Genomic DNA, 16,563 nt, shown 5'->3' with positions numbered 1-16,563 from the left:
AAGCAACCTGACACTGAAGCTCATAAACAAAACCAAGTAGAGGTCAGAAATTGCATGGGAACATAGAGTATTGGAACTTCTGGATCCAGGTGTGCCAGACATTTACCCTACGGCTCAATACCCTCAATTTGTAGGCTGTGGCATCAGCCCCAATTAAGAGAGTGTGAGTGGCCATCCTAATACTTGCAAACAAAAGCATTGTGAGTAACATATGGCACAACATGTAGGTAAAGCTGAGTACAACTCTGGAAAGTGAAGTACAACCGTCCAAAGTAGATGCGGTGGTGACCTCAGAACCTGGACCCAAGAGGCAGGAACGGCACCCATGTCTGTGGACTGGAGAGTGGCTGCTGGGACTTTAGCAGGACCTGAGAGACACTTACCATAGTCAGTTGTCGGATTCCACCAGTCTGTAGGGGAAACAGAGAAGGATTACAAGGAAGGTCGGGAGAATCAAGGCTGGCCTCCTACCTATGACCGGGAACAGGACAGTGGGGTCTCAGGGGCTCCACCATCTGGGAAGAAGCCTTTTCTGAAAGTTTGCTGTGAGCCCAGATCGTGTCATCAAAAGTACACACTCATCTAAGGAGGCGGCAGAGCCCACAGAGCCATCAGCATATCCTGCTGACTGAGTATTTCTTGGTAAGAGCATCACCTAGTCTCCATCTGGGGTGGAGGACAGGGAAAAGCTCCTTCCTCTACATACACATAACTCTTGGTCCAGAGAATATGTTCAAACAGAAATGACCCCAGTGACACCACACCCTGTCACCCAAAGCTCTGGGGAGACACTGTGTAGCCACAAACATCTGAAATCACTGAGCCAGTCCAGAGGATGCCTGTGTTATGGCTCATCTGGAACTGTCTCTGTGGTCCAGAGTGACCAGGGCAGGTACTGAGAGGTGGAAAACCTCCACAGTCCCCACCAGGGGCTACTGGATGGGGGCTCTGGGGGTGACTGTGGGGGAGGGGACATCCCGGAGTCAAGAGGCAGCAGGACTCACCTGGCACAGCCGTGGACTGGGTCTGGGTAGCTGGGGGACAGAGAACGTAGGTCAGAAACAGTGCACAGAAGGGGCTTCACGTGCGCAAAGGGGTGATGCTAAGTTGCAGAGCCGCTGAGGTGTCAGTCCATGCATCTGCTCTGCCAGGGATGGATGGGCCACCCTCTGTCATCCTCAACCCTCCCAAGAGGCTCCTCCTGAGAAGTTCCAGCAGACTACGATCTATTATTTCCAATACCAAGGTAATGGACTCTATGTCGTGATGGCAGAGTGGACCCGGAGCCATTCGTCAGCCTCACAGCTTTTATACATCCACTGAGGCAGAGACAGGGCTCCAGCTCAGGTCCTGTGTGTGATCCGTCAGGCTCAACCTTAGCCAGTGACAAGGTGGTGCCTGGTAGGTCACACAGAGCAACTGCCCTGCTCACAGCAGACCTGGTACCTAGACCGTGCTTGCAAGCTCCTTGGATGTGCCACGGTCCAGGACTCAGGAGGCAGAACCTGAGCTTGCCAGTCTCTCCAGAACTTGTCAGCTGAAGGTCTAGAACAAAGAGCATCTTTCTCCCCATTGGGATGGAGACTTGGAGCTGATCCTTGCAACCCATGACAGGAAGTAAAGTTAGAATGAAGCCCAAACACATAAAAATCACGGGTATAAACAGTGGTTAAGACAGGTAGTCCTGGAACCTCTGGACCCAGCTCTACCTGAAGACAGAACTATGACTACATGTCTTGGACACGAAAGTTACTAGGTCCTAGCCCAGCTTGAGTGTCAGTTGAAATTCTGCCACATGGAAACTGAAACAGCCTAACGAATACATTCTCTAATGGATAGGTCGTGGTTATCCACAGTTCAGATGAGCAGACGGAATCCCTGACATTGAATGAGGTGGTGAACACAGAGCTTTAAGCCAAGATTTAGACATTGAACGCTGATAGTGCGGCAGCATCAAGTGATGCTCCCCATAGTCAGCTGTCAGATCCCACCAGTCAGGAGGGGAGATAGAGCAGGTTTACAAAGAAGGCTGGTAGAATCAAGGTTGGTCTTGTTCCTATGACCGGGAACAGAACAGTGGGATCTGAGGGGCTCCACCTTCACCGGAAGAGAAGCCTTTTCTGAGAGTTTGCTGTGAGCGCAGATCCTGTCATCAAAGGTACACACTCATCTAAGGAGGCAGCACAGCCCACAGAGCCATCAGCATGCCCTGCTGACTGGGTACTTCTAAGAGCATCACCTAGTCTCCATCTGGGGTGGAGGACAGGAAAAAGCTCTCTCCTCTCCATACACATAGCTCTTGGTCCAGAGAATACGTTCAAGCAGAAATGACCCCAGGACAGACCACCCTGTCACCCAAAGCTCTGGCGAAACACTGTGTAGCCATAAAGTCCTGAAATCACTGAGCCAGTCCAGAGGATGCCTGTGTTATGGCTCATCTGGAACTGTCTTTGTGGTCCAGAGTGACCAGGGCAGGTACTGAGAGATGGAAAACCTCCACAGTCCCCTCCTGGGGCTACTGGTTGGGGGCCCAGGACGTTACTGGGGGGAGGGGACAACCCAGAGTGAAGAGGAAGCAAGACTCACCTGGCGCAACCGAGGACTGGGTCTGGGCAGCTAGGGGAGAAAGAAGGCAGGTCACACACATTTTGCAGAATAGGCTCCACGCTGGCAAAGGGGTGATGCTAAGATACAGACCAGGTGAGGGGTCAATCCGTGCACCTGCTCTGCCATGGAGGGCAGGGCCTCTGCCATCCTCAACCCTCCAATGCTCCCCCTGAGAGGTCCCGGCAGACCAGCATCTATTATTTCCAAAGGCAAGGTGATTGATTCTGTGTCTTGATGACAGAGTGGACCCAGAGACAATCGTCAGCCTCACAGCTTTTATGGATCCACTGAGGCAGTGAGACAGGGCTCCAGCTCCAGGTCACGTCCCGTGTGTGATCTGTCAGGCTCGACCTTAGGGGTTGACAAGGCGGTGCCTGGCAGGTCACACAGGGGCCACTGCCTTGCTCACAGCAATCCTGGTGCACAGACCACGCTTCCCAGTTCCCTGCCGGCGCCTCGGTCCTGGACTCAGGAGGCAGAACTGGGCCCACTGACATCCCCAGCCCATGCCCTCTGCTCAGAGACCTCCTGGCAGACCTGCACTCTTTTGCCGCTGGTTGACACTGGGGCATGGAGCGAAATGGCACTATCGGTTTCTGTTTTTGTTCTAATTCCCATCTACATGCCCAGAGTCAGACAAAAGCTAATACACTAAATAAGCAAAGCACTCGAAGGAGTTCAAGGAAAAGGGAAATGTAGAGAGTGCTTCTCGAGGGGATCAGAATGTGAGCAAGAAGCACCTCCAGAGAAGCACACCAGCTTATTGAGACCCACCTGAGCAGATGACGCTGGCGTCCTCGTAGTGTCCGCAGTTGTGTGTGTTCCAGGGGCTGTGGGAGCAGCTCCACAGGTAGGTCTCATGCCCTGAACAGCCCACATTGTCCAGGACAATGGGCCCTGAGCCCTGACCGAACCGGGCACTTCCTGGGGCTGAAATGGCCCAGCCACAGCCCAGCTGCCTGCAGACCACGTTGGCGTCATTGGTGTCCCAGCTGTCGTCACACACGGTGCCCCAGGAGCCTCGGTACAGGACCTCCACCCGGCCCTGACACCTGTCACTTCCGTTCACCAGCCTCAGGGCCAATCCCGATTCAGTTCCTGGAAGGAGACAGGAAAAGTCACCCTCCTGTTTCCCCTGAAGGAAAAGGCACTGAGGACTGAGATTCAGAATTCTTCCAGGGAAAGGCTGCTGAGGTCTAGGTAGTGAGTCCACATGGAGGTGACTGAGCGTGTGCATCACTCTTTGTCTCCGATGGCTGTGTGATGGAATCCTGGACTGTGGACTGTGGACTCGCTCTGCAGGTTCTCTGATGGCATCCCCACATTCAGCAATTCAGGGACTGAATCCTGTCTCAGGATGCAGGTGGGAGGAGGGGAAGCCCACAGCCTGAGTGGGCAACCTACATCCCAGACCTCTGGGGTAGAATGAGCCTCTGCCACAGAAGACCGCTGACACAGCTTCCCAGTTCCCACCAAGGGACCGAGTTCGGCCATTCACCCCACGTGGGAACCCACTACGTCAGCCCAAGGTTATTCGGAACACTTTTCCACTCAGTACATATTCAGGTACTTTCACACACAAAGTCTAGCTTGAATCTTCTTTTATTTTAAGCTTGAACCCTGAAACAACCTTGGAATTGTTGGATATCACTGGAGGACTTGGAGATGACTGGGGAGAAGGCACCTATTACCAGCAGGCTCTTCACAATCTCTGCAGGACTTTCTGCTCAACATCGAGAACAAGACTCTTTCCTCCTGTGGCAGGAGACTTGTGGCTGACAAGTGCTCCCGGGCAGGAAGCAACCTGACACTGAAGCTCATAAACAAACCAAGCAGAGGTCAGAAATTGCATGGGAACATAGAGTATTGGAACTTCTGGATCCAGGTGTACCTGACATTTACCCTAGGGCTCAATACCCTCGATATGTAGGCCGTGGCATCAGCCCCAATTAAGAGAGTGTGAGTGGCCATCCTAATACTTGCAAACAAAAGCACTGTGAGTAACATATGGCACAACATGTAGGTAAAGCTGATGTATAACTCTGGAAAGTGTAGGCAACCGTCCAGAGTAGATGCGGTGGTGACCTCAGAACCTGGACCCAAGAGGCAGGAACGGCACCCATGTCTGTGGACTGGAGAGTGGCTGCTGGGATTTAGCGGGACCTGAGAGACACTTACCATAGTCAGTTGTCGGATTCCACCAGTCTGTTGGGGAAACAGAGAAGGATTACAAGGAAGGTCGGGAGAATCAAGGCTGGCCTCCTACCTATGACTGGGAACAGGACAGTGGGATCTGAGGGGCTCCACCTTCTGCAGAAGAGAAGCCTTTTCTGAGAGTTTGCTGTGAGCCCAGATCGTGTCATCAAAGGTACACGCTCATCTAAGGAGGCAGCACAGCCCACAGAGCCATCAGCATGCCCTACTGACTGGGTACTTCTAAGAGCATCACCTAGTCTCCACCTGGGGTGAAGGTCAGGAAAAAGCTCTGTCCTCTCCGTACACATAGCTCTTGGTCCAGAGAATATGTTCAAAAGGAAATGACCACAGTGACACCCCACTCTGTCACCCAAAGCTCTGGCGAGACACTGTGTAGCCACAAAGTCCTGAAATCACTGAGCCAGTCCAGAGGATGCCTGTGTTATGGCTCATTTGGACCTGTCTTTGTGGTCCAGAGTGACCAGGGCAGGTACTGAGAGATGGAAAACCACCACAGTCACCACCTGGGGCTACTGGATGGGGGCTCTGGGGGTGACTGTGGGGGAGGGGACATCCTGGAGTCAAGAGGCAGCAGGACTCACCTGTCACAGCCAAAGACTGGGTCTCGGTAGCTGGGGGACAGAGAACGCAGGTCAAAAACAGTGCACAGAAGGGGCTTCACATGGGCAAAGGGGTGATGCTAAGTTGCAGAGCCGCTGAGGTGTCAGTCTGCGCATCTGCTCTGCCAGGGGTGGATGGGGCACCCTCTGCCATCCTCAGCCCTCCCAGGAGGCTCCTCCTGAGAAGTTCCAGCAGACTACAATCTATTATTTCCAATATCAAGGTAATGGACTCTATGTCTTGATGACAGAGTGGACCCGGAGCCAATCGTCAGCCTCACAGCTTTTATACATCCACTGAGGCAGAGACAGGGCTCCAGCTCTAGGTCATGTCCCGTGTGTGATCTGTCAGGCTCGACCTTAGGGGTTGACAAGGCGGTGCCTGGCAGGTCACACAGGGGCCACTGCCTTGCTCATAGCAATCCTGTCGCACAGACCGTGCTTCCCAGTTCCTTGCAGGGGCCTCGGTCCAGGACACAGGAGGCAGAACTGGGGCCCTTGGCAGCCCCAGCCCATGCCCTCTGCTCAGAGACCTCCTGGCAGACCTGCACTCTTTTGCCTCTGGTTTACACTGGGGCATGGAGCGAAATGACACTATGGGTTTCTGTTTTTGTTCTAATTCCCATCTACATACCCAGAGGCCAGACAAAACCTAATATTCTAAATAAGCAAAGCACTCACAGGATTTCAAGGAAAGGGAAATGTAAGAGTGCTTGTCGAGGGGATCAGAATGTGAGCAAGAAGCACCTCCAGAGAGGCACACCAGCTTATTGAGACCCACATGAGCAGATGACGCTGGCGTCCTCGCTGTGTCCGCAGTTGTGTGTGTTCCAGGGGTTGTGCGAGCAGCTCCACAGGTAGGTTTCATGCCCTGAACAGCCCACATCATCCAGGACAATGGGCCCTGAGCCCTGACCAAATCGGGCACCTCCTGGGGCTGAAATGGCTGAGCCACAGCCCAGCTGGCTGCAACCACATTGGCGTCATTGGTGTCCCAGCTGTCATCACACACGGTGCCCCAGGAGCCTCGATACAGGACCTCCACCCGGCCCTGACACCTGTCACCTCCGTTCACCAGCCTCAGGGACAAACCCGATTCGCTTACTGGAAGGAGACAGGAAAAGTCACCCTCCTGTTTCCCCTGAAGGAAAAGGCACTGAGGACTGAGATTCAGAATTCTTCCAGGGAAAGGCTGCTGAGGTCTAGGTAGTGAGTCCATACAGACGTGACTGAGCGTGTGCATCACTCTTTGTCTCCGATGGCTGTGTGATGGAATCCTGGACTGTGGACTGTGGACTCGCTCTGCAGGTTCTCTGATGGCATCCCCACATTCAGCAATTCAGAGACTGAATCCTGTCTCAGGATGTGGGTGGGAGGAGGGGAAGCGCACAGCCTGAGTGGGCAACCTAGATCCCAGACCTCTGGGGTAGAATGAGCCTCTGCAAGACCGCTGACACAGCTTCCCAGTTCCTACCAAAGGACTGAGTTCGGCCATTCACCCCACGTGGGAACCCACTACGTCAGCCCAGGGTTATTCGAAACTCTTTTCCACTCAGTACATATTCAGGTACTTTCACACACAAAGTCTAGCTTGAATCTTCTCTTTTTTTAAGCCTGAACCCTGAAACAACCTTGGAATTGTTGGATATCACTGGAGGACTTGGAGATGACTGGGGAGAAGGCACCTATTACCAGCAGGCTCTTCACAATCCCTGCAGGACTTTCTGCTCAACATCGAGAACAAGACTCTGTCCTCCTGTGGCAGGAGACTTGTGGCTGACAAGTGCCCCCCGGCAGGAAGCAACCTGACACTGAAGCTCATAAATAAACCAGGCAGAGGTCAGAAAAGTGCGTGGGGACATAGAGTATTGGAACTTCTGGATCCAGGTGTACCTGACATTTACCCTAGGGCTCAATACCCTCGATATGTAGGCTGTGGCACCAGCCCCAATTAAGAGAGTGTGAGTGGTCATCCTAATATTTGCAAAATAAAGCATTCTGAGTAGCATATAGCTCAACTTATATTAAAGCTTATCCATAACTCTGGCAAGCGAAAGCAACCATCCACATTAGATCCGGTGGTGACATCAGACCCGGACCCAAGAGGCAGGAACTGCACCCATGTCTGTGGACTGGAGTGTGGCTGCTGGGACTTTAGCAGGATCTCAATGACACTCACCATAGCCAGTTGTCGGATACCACCAATCTGCAGGGGAAACAGAGCAGGATTACAAAGAAGATCGGGAGAATCAAGGCTGGTCTCTTTCCTATCACCGGGAACAGGACAGTGGGGTCTAAGGGGCTCCACCGTCTGGGGAGAAGAAGCCTTTTCTGAAAGTTTGCTATGAGCCCAGATCATGTCATCAAAGGTACACACTCATCTAAGGAGGCAGCACAGCCCACAGAGCCATCAGCATGTCCTGCTGACTGGGTACTTCTTGGTAAGATCATTGCCTAGTCTCCATCTGGGGTGGAGGACAGGAAAAAGCTCTGTCCTCTCCATACACATAAATGTTTGTCCAGAGAATACATTCAAGCAGAAATGACCCCAGGACAGACCACCCTGTCACCCAAAGCTCTGGGGAGACACTGTGTAGCCACGAAGTCCTGAAATCACTGAGCCAGTCCAGAGGACGCCTGTGTTAAGGATCATCTGGAACCATCTACATGCTCTAGAGTGCCCAGGGCCGGTACTGAGACGTGAAAAACCTCCTCAGTCCCCTTCTGGAGCTACTGGTTGGGGGCCAAGGGGCTGACTGCTGGGGAGAGGACATCCTGGGGTCTAAAGGCCACAGGACTCACCTGGCACAACTGTGGACTGGGTCTGGGCAGCTGGGGGAGAGAGAAGGCACGTCAGACACATAGTACAGTATTGGCACCAAGGGTATAACGGGGGTGATGTTAAGATGCAGACCAGGTGAGGGGTCAGTCCGTGCACCTGCTCTGCCGTGGAGTGCAGGGCCTCTGCTGTTCTCGACCCTCAGAGATACTCCTTCTGAGATATCCCGGCAGACTAGCACCCCTTATATCCAAAATCAAGGTGATTGACTTTGTGTCTTGCTGACACAGTGCATCCAGTCAATTGCCAGGCTCACACGTTTTATGAATCCACTGAGGCAGTGAGACAGGGCTCCAGCTCCAGGTCACGTCCCGTGTGTGATCTGTCAGGCTCGACCTTAGGGGGTGACAAGGCGGTGCCTGGCAGGTCATACAGGGGCCACTGCCCTGTTCACAGCAGTCCTGGTGCCCAGACCGTGCTTCCCGGTTCTTTGGCAGGGCCATGGTCCAGGACTCAGGAGGCCGAACTGGGGCCACTGGCAGCCCCAGCCCATGCCCTCTGCTCAGAGTCCTCCTGGCAGACCTGCGCTCTTTTGCCGCTGGTTTGCACTGGGGCATGGAGCGAAACGGCACTTTCCGTTTTTTTTTTTGTTTTGTTTTTGTAATTCTCAAACTACATATCCAGAGGCCAGATAAAAGCTAACATACTAAATAAGCAAAACACTCGGAGGATTTCAAAGGAAAGGGAAATGTAGAGAGTGCTTTGCGAGAGGATCCAAATGTGAGCAAGAAGCACCTCCAGAGAAGCACACCAGCTTATTGAGACCCACCTGAGCAGATGACGCTGGCGTCCTCACTGTGTCCGCAGTTGTGTGTGTTCCAGGGGTTGTGGGAGCAGCTCCACAGGTAGGTCTCATGCCCTGAACAGCCCACTTCGTCCAGGACAATGGGCCCTGAGCCCTGACCAAACCGGGCACTTCCTGGGGCTGAAATGGCCCAGCCACAGCCCAGCTGCCTGCAGACCACGTTGGCGTCGTTGGTGTCCCAGCTGTCATCACACACGGTGCCCCAGGAGCCTTGGTACAGGACCTCCACCCGGCCCTGACACCTGTGTTCTCCGTTCACCAGCCTCAGGGCCAAACCTGATTCAGTTCCTGGAAGGAGACAGGAAAAGTCACCCTCCTGTTTCCCATGAAGGAAAAGGCACTGAGGACTGAGATTTAGAATTCTTCCAGGGAAAGGCTGCTGAGGTCTAGGTAGTGAGTGCATACGGACGTGACTGAGCGTGTTCATCACTCTCTATCTCCAATGGCTGTGTGATAGAAAGCTTGACTGTGGACTGTGGACTCGCTCTGCGGGTTCTCTGATATCCTCCCCAAATTCAGCAATTCAGAGACTGAATCCTGTCTCAGGATGCAGGTGGGAGGAGGGGAAGCCCACAGCCTACATCTGAGACCTCTGGGATAGAATGACATTCTGCAGCAGAAGACCGCTGACACAGCTTCCCAGTTCCCACCAAGGTGCTGAGTTCGGCCATTCACCCCACGTGGGAACCCACTCCGTCAGCCCAGGGTTATTCGGAACACTTTTCCACTCAGTGCATATTTAGGTACTTTCACACACAAAGTCTAGCCTGAATCTTTTTTTTTTTTTTTAAGCTTGAACCCTGAAACAACCTTGGAATTGTTGGATATCACTGGAGGACTTGGAGATGACTGGGGAGAAGGCACCTATTACCAGCAGGCTCTTCACAATCCCTGCAGGACTTTCTGCTCAACATCGAGAACAAGACTCTGTCCTCCTGTGGCAGGAGACTTGAGGCTGACAAGTGCCCCCGGGCAGGAAGCAACCTGACACTGAAGCTCATAAACAAACCAAGCAGAGGTCAGAAAAGTGCATGGGGACATAGAGTATTGGGACTTCTGGATCCAGGTGTACCTGACATTTGCCCTACGGCTCAATACCCTCGATATGTAGGCCGTGGCACCAGCCCCAATTAAGAGAGTGTGAGTGGCCATCCTAATACTTGCAAACATAAGCTTTCTGGGTAACTTATGGCACAACTCGTAGGTAAAGCTTATCCATAACTCTGGAAAGTGAAGGCAACCGTCCAGAGTAGATGAGGAGGTGAGCTCAGAACCTGGACCCAAGAGGCAGGAACTGCACCCCTGTCTGTGGACTGGAGTGAATCCCAAAGCCTGTAGGTCAGGTGGAAAAATGTGTTACTTACTCTGTGTGGTTGTAGTTTTTGGGGTCCACCAGTCTAGAAGAGAAAACAAGTGATTTTAGGATGCTGCTAAAAATATTTAAATTCCAAGGTCCTCACTTTGGTGGAGAAAGTAAATCCTTGTCCTAATAAGGTCATCTCAGAACCTTGACTATTCCCACCAACAGTGTAACTGGCCATATGGAATCAGTACATAGAAGTTGCCATCTTATTCAGCATCAGATATTATCACTGAGGCCAAAGGATCATTTTGGGAATTGCTCTCAACATGAAGGAATTTTTTTAATAGGCAGACATTTGTGAGTCTGCTACTCAGTCATGCTTCTAACATGGTCACAGCTCTGCATGGCATGACTGGGACACTTATTTTCACAGAAATGATTAGAGGACCTAATCCTGTCTCCCCTCATAGCAGCTCTGAAGAGGCACAGGCAGCAGGAGGTGGTAGGGGACCAGAGGTCCCTCCAGGGGCAGCTGAGTGACAACCCTGGTCACTGGAAAGCTGTTGGGGTCCTAAATTGACTGGAACCTGGTGGTCTGGAGTCAATGATAAGAAAGTGAAAGAAGGAAAAAAGCTAATATTCCCTGGGTTATGCAGCTGGCCTTCGTGCTTCAGGGAATCAGCCAGAAATAGAGAGAAAGAGGAAGAGGGAAAGAAGGACATTGGGATCCAAGTCTCTGGTGGAACAAGGGTGCTTTATTGAATTCTGTGTGAGTATATATACTGTATTACAAGGTAATACTTCTTCAGATAAAGATCAAAAGACCTGACATTACAAGCTATCAAGGAAACAAGGAGCAACTGAGACCATAAAGCCAAAAGGCAATACGTATCAGAAGAGGGTCATAGATAATCCCTTTTACCACATGCAAAAGCTAATGAAGGAAATCCTAAGCAAGCATCCCAACTCTACGATCTCAGTCCTGGGAGTGGCTTGCCCCTCCTCTGGCTCCTGACAGGAACTGATAAGGAACAGAGGGCTCAAGCAAGATAGGAAACAGCACACAGAACCCTACTGTTAAACATTCCCTGACAATTCCCCTTATTTTATTATATTTGTAAAAATGGTCCTGACCATTTGAGTTTGTTTAGTTTTAGCAATTTTTTCAGAAAAGCAATGGTAAACAACAAGTATAATTGCCAAGACAATCGCCAGAGTTATAGTTCCAGACCCAATGCTGTGGGTGATGCTTTGGAACCATCCTCGTGGGTCTAGCCCAGATAAAATTCCCAGTGGTGGATGAGGGCAGACTTCTACAGAAGGTTTCAAAGATTTCTTTTTGCAACAATTGTACATTCAAAGAGGCATTATCATGTATGTTTTGTAAGTGAAATTTGATTTGCTCCTAGTTATAGGTACTATGGTTGAATTGAACAGGAGTAACATAAAATTGAGTAGAATTCCAATCACATTTTAGTATCACTTGTTTTTGTACATCTATTAATTGATCTCCAACCCATCTGATGACTGTTTTTAGTTCCTGTATTTCATTCTGAATATCCTCATCTATCTGAGCCTGAGTGGCCCACATAGTATGAGCATCTTTAGTCCAATCTTGGATAAAATTATGTGTTTGAATTGAGGTTTGTAAAGCAACACCAGCGATGGCAACAATGGTGCAAATAGTTATTAATCCCCAAATGCCAAGAATCAACCATCCAACGAATCATTTAGATCATCAGAGTGGTTTAGTATGTAACTGGGAAGCAAGCCCGGCCATGGGACCTTCTTCCCAGGGCCATTGGAGATTTACTGGTAATCACAAATTACGTTGAGATAGAAGAATCAAAAGGGATTCATTTCTTAAGGAAACAGAAGAGTTAAGACAGGTATACAATTTGCAATTTATACAAGTTACAGAATGTAAAGTCTTATTGAATTATAAGTTTCCTATGGCTAAAACAAAAGGAAGGGGAATACAAGCTTGTACGATATATGATTGTATTTTTTATCTGTACTGCCGAATCCGCCTGTCCACACATCATTAGAGGAATTAATAGAAATATAGGGTAAAAGAAGTAATTGAGCAATGTTGTCCCCCCTTTTGAATTGCCATAAAATCTTAGATGACATCATAATTTGAATTTCTCCTTTATAACTGAAGAATCTAAACTACTCCATTTTGTTAACAGAAAAACTCCATTTTGTAAGGTTCCGGGAAAAGAGCCTTTGGAAATCCCCTGACCTCACCCCACCACCCATGAGCCAATCGGACCCCAGACCAGAATCTCCTGACTTAATGTTCAGGAAATTAAGGTCTACCTAGGTAATAGGGGCCAATCAAAAACCAACACACAACGCTTCAAAAGAAAGTGACCAATCAGACATCCCCCTACCTAGAAATTCTTTTTTTCATGAACACTCCCTATATAAGCAATGTAACCCAAAACCCAGGGCTCCTCCCTATAGCCGCTGCGTCAGTAATGGTGGGAGCCCCAGCTCAAGCTTGGTAATAAAAACTCTCTTGCTTTTGCATCGGATATCGGCTCCCTGTTGGTCATTGGGAGATTTCGCGACTTGGGCATAACAATAACTTGAGTCGATTACTCCAGGGTGAACAGTAATTCCTTTAGAAGTCAAACTAGACCAGCCAAGTAAAAGACCGAAGGTTTGTGGGGGCAGACTTTTGGAGGTTTTTTATCAGCTTTCTTAGGGCAATCCCTTTTTAAACGGTTCTTATCCCCGCATATAAAACATCCCTCATTTCCCTTTTTAAAGCAAGCAACCATTGTTTCAGCTTGCATTTGCATTTTTTTGAGTTTTTGATCCTAGATTGCGACATGCCTTCAAATAATCAATAATAGTCCCTGTCTCATGAATTGGGGCTATAGCCTTTTGACATTCCTGATTTGCATTTTCATAAGCAAGTAATTTCTCTAGTTGCCTTTTGGCTTCTTCTCCGATTACAGTACGGGAAATAGCAGTTTCTAATCTAGCTAAAAAATCAGCATAAGTTTCATTAGGTCCTTGCAATATTTTAGTGTAGCTACCTGCAGGCTCCCCTTGAGGAGTAATTCTATCTCAAGCTTCAAGGGCCACTGTTTTTAATTGTTCATGCAACAAAGGAGGGCATTGTATTTGAGCTTCTATAGCGTCAAACTGTCCGGTGCCAGTTAACATTTCAAAAGTAATTTGATTTTGGGAAGCACCGGTTCGAGCATTTTTGATAGCATGATCTCTGGCTATATCTTGAAACCACATTGTCCATTGAAGATATTCTGGTTTAAGGAGAGCTTTTATTAAAGTTCACCAATTACAGGGAATAAATGTTGCAATAGAAGACACCATAGCATTTAGAATTTCTCTAGTAAAAGACGAATGTGGGCCATATATAGTTACAGCCTTTTTCATTTGTTGCATGTGAAAAAGTTAATACCTTCATATTGAGGTATTATTTGCCCTTGAGCATTAGCATTTCTTAAAACTTGGAAGGTGGAAAAACCATCAGCTTCAGAGACTTGTGATTGTAAAGCCAGCGATTCAGAGAGCCTCTGTCGCAAAGGAGAGTGAATAGGTAGCAATTTTTTGCAAATATGAGTTTGTGCTAAGGCCTTATCATTATTATCCAGAAAAGTATTGCCTGTTTTGGTGTCAAAAAGTGTCTCAGGAGAGTCATCAGAATCATTAGGTCCCAGCAAAGGAGAGACTTTTGGATTTGCGCCTGTTGGCAGAGGAGGAGCATTTGGAGTAGCCTGGGCAGAGCTTGTAAGAAAATTCTGAAATATTTTATGTTGTTCTAACTGGGCCTTTTGTAAAGTTTCATCATCTAATTCATATTTATGTAATAAGTGTTCTGTCTGTTGTCGAATATCGAGAAGGCTAGAATTGCCTTGAAATGGCAGAATTAAAGCTTTAATGAGAGCCCACAGGGGCCAGAAATCAATTGGAATATTTTTTCCTCATCTGGCGGCTCATTCAACATTCTCTTTTACCCAGTACCAAATTTCTAAATCAAAACTGTCTTCATAAGGAACCAGGGATTTTGTTCAACTATTGTTTGAAGACGAGTCTCTGCTCATTGGCGTGAACTGAAAGTCTCTGAACTTTATATGAATGATGAAGTAAAGTAGAAAAGTGAAGGGGCTTTCCAGCTTTTTGGCCCATGTCCTTGTACTTACTGGCCTCAATAGGCCCTGAGTCACTCTGTCTGAAGTGCCGCGTATATCGGGCCCCTGTTTTGGGCACCACTTGTTGGGGTCCTTTAATGGACTGGAACCTGGTGGTCCGAGTTGATGATAAGAAAGTGACAGAAGGAAAGAGGCTAATATTCCCTGGGTTATGCAGCGGCCTTCGTGCTCCAGGGAATCAGCCAGAAATAGAGAGAGAGAAGGAGAGAGAAGGAAGGACACGGGGACCCAAGTCTCTGGTGGAACAAGGGTGCTTTACTGAATTCTGTGTGAGTCTATATACTGTATTACAAGGTAGCTTCTTCAAATAAAGATAAAAACACCAGACATTCCAATTTACCAAGGAAACAAGGAGCAATAGAGGCCATAAGGCAAAAAGTCAATCCATATCAAAAGAGGGTCATAGATAATCCCTTTCACCATACAGAAAAGCTAATGAAGGAAATCCTAGGCAAGCATCCCAACTCTATGATCTCAGTCCTGGGAGTGGTTTGCCCCTCCTCTGGCTGCTGACAGGAACTGATAAGGAACAGAGGGCTCAAGGGAGATGGGAAACAGCACACGGGAATCCTACTGTTAAACATTCCCTGAAAGATAGCCTCCAGATTCCTCAGAAGGAAATGACTACCCAGGTAACTGCTCTTCTCCTTCTGGAAAACTGAAAGGTGGAATCTCAGAGAAGGGTGTGGCTGGGTGGGGCTGCAGGGACTCACCTGGAGAGGAGGAGGTGATCTGTGCAGCTGCAAGAAAGAGGAAGCATGATCAGGCTGAGCACCCAGGTTGCAATGCAAGAAACCCATCAGGTCCCTGAGAGAGAGATGCTGATGCCCAGTCACTCCAGGGCCTGAAAAGGGTGGCCTGGGTTGTGTCCAGGATAACGGAATATGAAACATCAAGCTCAGACATCAGGCTTCACAATATAAAAAAGGCTGAGGGGAATTTGCTCTTCCAACCTATAATCACCCCCCTGCTCTGGGGGTCCAATACAGAAGGGGCTGCAGTGGATCCATGAAATCCAGGACCAATATCTACCAACGATGGAATCTGTGAAACCACCCATCTTCCATGACAGATCAGTGTGATTGGAGCCCAGTGCAAAGAAGAGCTCTTGTTGGGAGAAAATCAGTCACTAAAATGGAGGTCATGGAAACCAACCTGAGCAGATGACGCTGGCGTCCTCACTGTGTCCGCAGTTGTGTGTGTTCCAGGGGTTGTGGGAGCAGCTCCACAGGTAGGTCTCATGCCCTGAGCAGCCCACGTCATCCAGGACAATGGGCCCTGAGCCCTGACCGAACCGGGCATCTCCTGGGGCTGAAATGGCCCAGCCACAGCCCAGCTGCCTGCAGACCACGTTGGCATCATTGGTGTCCCAGCTGTCATCACATACAGTGCCCCAGGAGCCTCGGAACAGGACCTCCACCCGGCCCTGACACCTGTCACTTCCATTCACCAGCCTCAGGGACAAACCCGATTCAGTTCCTGGAAGGAGACAGGAAAAGTCACCCTCCTGTTTCCCATGAAGGAAAAGGCACTGAGGACTGAGATTCAGAATTCTTCCAGGGAAAGGCTGCTGAGGTCTAGGTAGTGAGTGCATACGGACGTGACTGAGCGTGTGCATCACTCTGTCTCCGATGGCTGTGTGATGGAATCCTGGACTGTGGACTGTGGACTCAGTCTGCAGGTTCTCTGATGGCATCCCACATTCAGCAATTCAGAGACTGAATCCTGTCTCAGGATGCGGGTGGGAGGAAGGGAAGCCCACAGCCTGAGTGGGCAACCTACTTCCCAGACCTCTGGGGTAGAATGAGCCTCTGCCACAGAAGACCACTGACACAGCTTCCCAGTTCCCACCAAGGGACCGAGTTCGGCCATTCACCCCACGTGGCAACCCACTACGTCAGCCCAGGGTTATTTGGAACACTTTTTCACTCAGTATGTATTCAGGTACTTTCACACACAAAGTATAGTTTGAATTTTTTTTTTTTTAAGCTTGAACCCTGAAACAA

The 16,563-nt window shown here is 49.5% G+C and overlaps 1 protein-coding gene across 15 annotated transcripts in view; it reads right to left on the bottom strand.

Annotated features, from left to right (window-relative positions):
- The window catches only part of DMBT1 (deleted in malignant brain tumors 1), a 72,586-nt gene that overhangs the window by 31,895 nt on the left and 24,128 nt on the right, over positions 1 to 16,563 (bottom strand). For 11 of the 15 annotated variants that reach the window (XM_069566758.1, XM_069566757.1, XM_069566762.1 and 8 more), the window contains 12 exons: positions 15,713 to 16,036; positions 15,271 to 15,297; positions 10,432 to 10,464; positions 9,032 to 9,355; positions 8,226 to 8,255; positions 7,603 to 7,629; positions 5,406 to 5,435; positions 4,786 to 4,812; positions 3,382 to 3,705; positions 2,587 to 2,616; positions 1,005 to 1,034; positions 384 to 410 (listed from right to left, as the gene is read on the bottom strand). In XM_069566758.1, the coding sequence (XP_069422859.1) occupies positions 384 to 410; positions 1,005 to 1,034; positions 2,587 to 2,616; positions 3,382 to 3,705; positions 4,786 to 4,812; positions 5,406 to 5,435; positions 7,603 to 7,629; positions 8,226 to 8,255; positions 9,032 to 9,355; positions 10,432 to 10,464; positions 15,271 to 15,297; positions 15,713 to 16,036 (1,233 nt within the window). The remainder of the gene's footprint in view (positions 1 to 383; positions 411 to 1,004; positions 1,035 to 2,586; positions 2,617 to 3,381; positions 3,706 to 4,785; positions 4,813 to 5,405; positions 5,436 to 7,602; positions 7,630 to 8,225; positions 8,256 to 9,031; positions 9,356 to 10,431; positions 10,465 to 15,270; positions 15,298 to 15,712; positions 16,037 to 16,563) is intronic. The other 4 variants (XM_069566771.1, XM_069566773.1, XM_069566761.1 and 1 more) reach the window with 3 other exon arrangements.

This window comes from Ovis canadensis, chromosome 22, assembly GCF_042477335.2.
Source record: "Ovis canadensis isolate MfBH-ARS-UI-01 breed Bighorn chromosome 22, ARS-UI_OviCan_v2, whole genome shotgun sequence".
In the NCBI taxonomy this organism is placed as follows: Eukaryota; Metazoa; Chordata; class Mammalia; order Artiodactyla; family Bovidae; genus Ovis; species Ovis canadensis.
The sequence above is the reverse complement of the archived record's forward strand: the minus strand, read 5'-3'. Positions and strand labels throughout refer to the sequence as shown.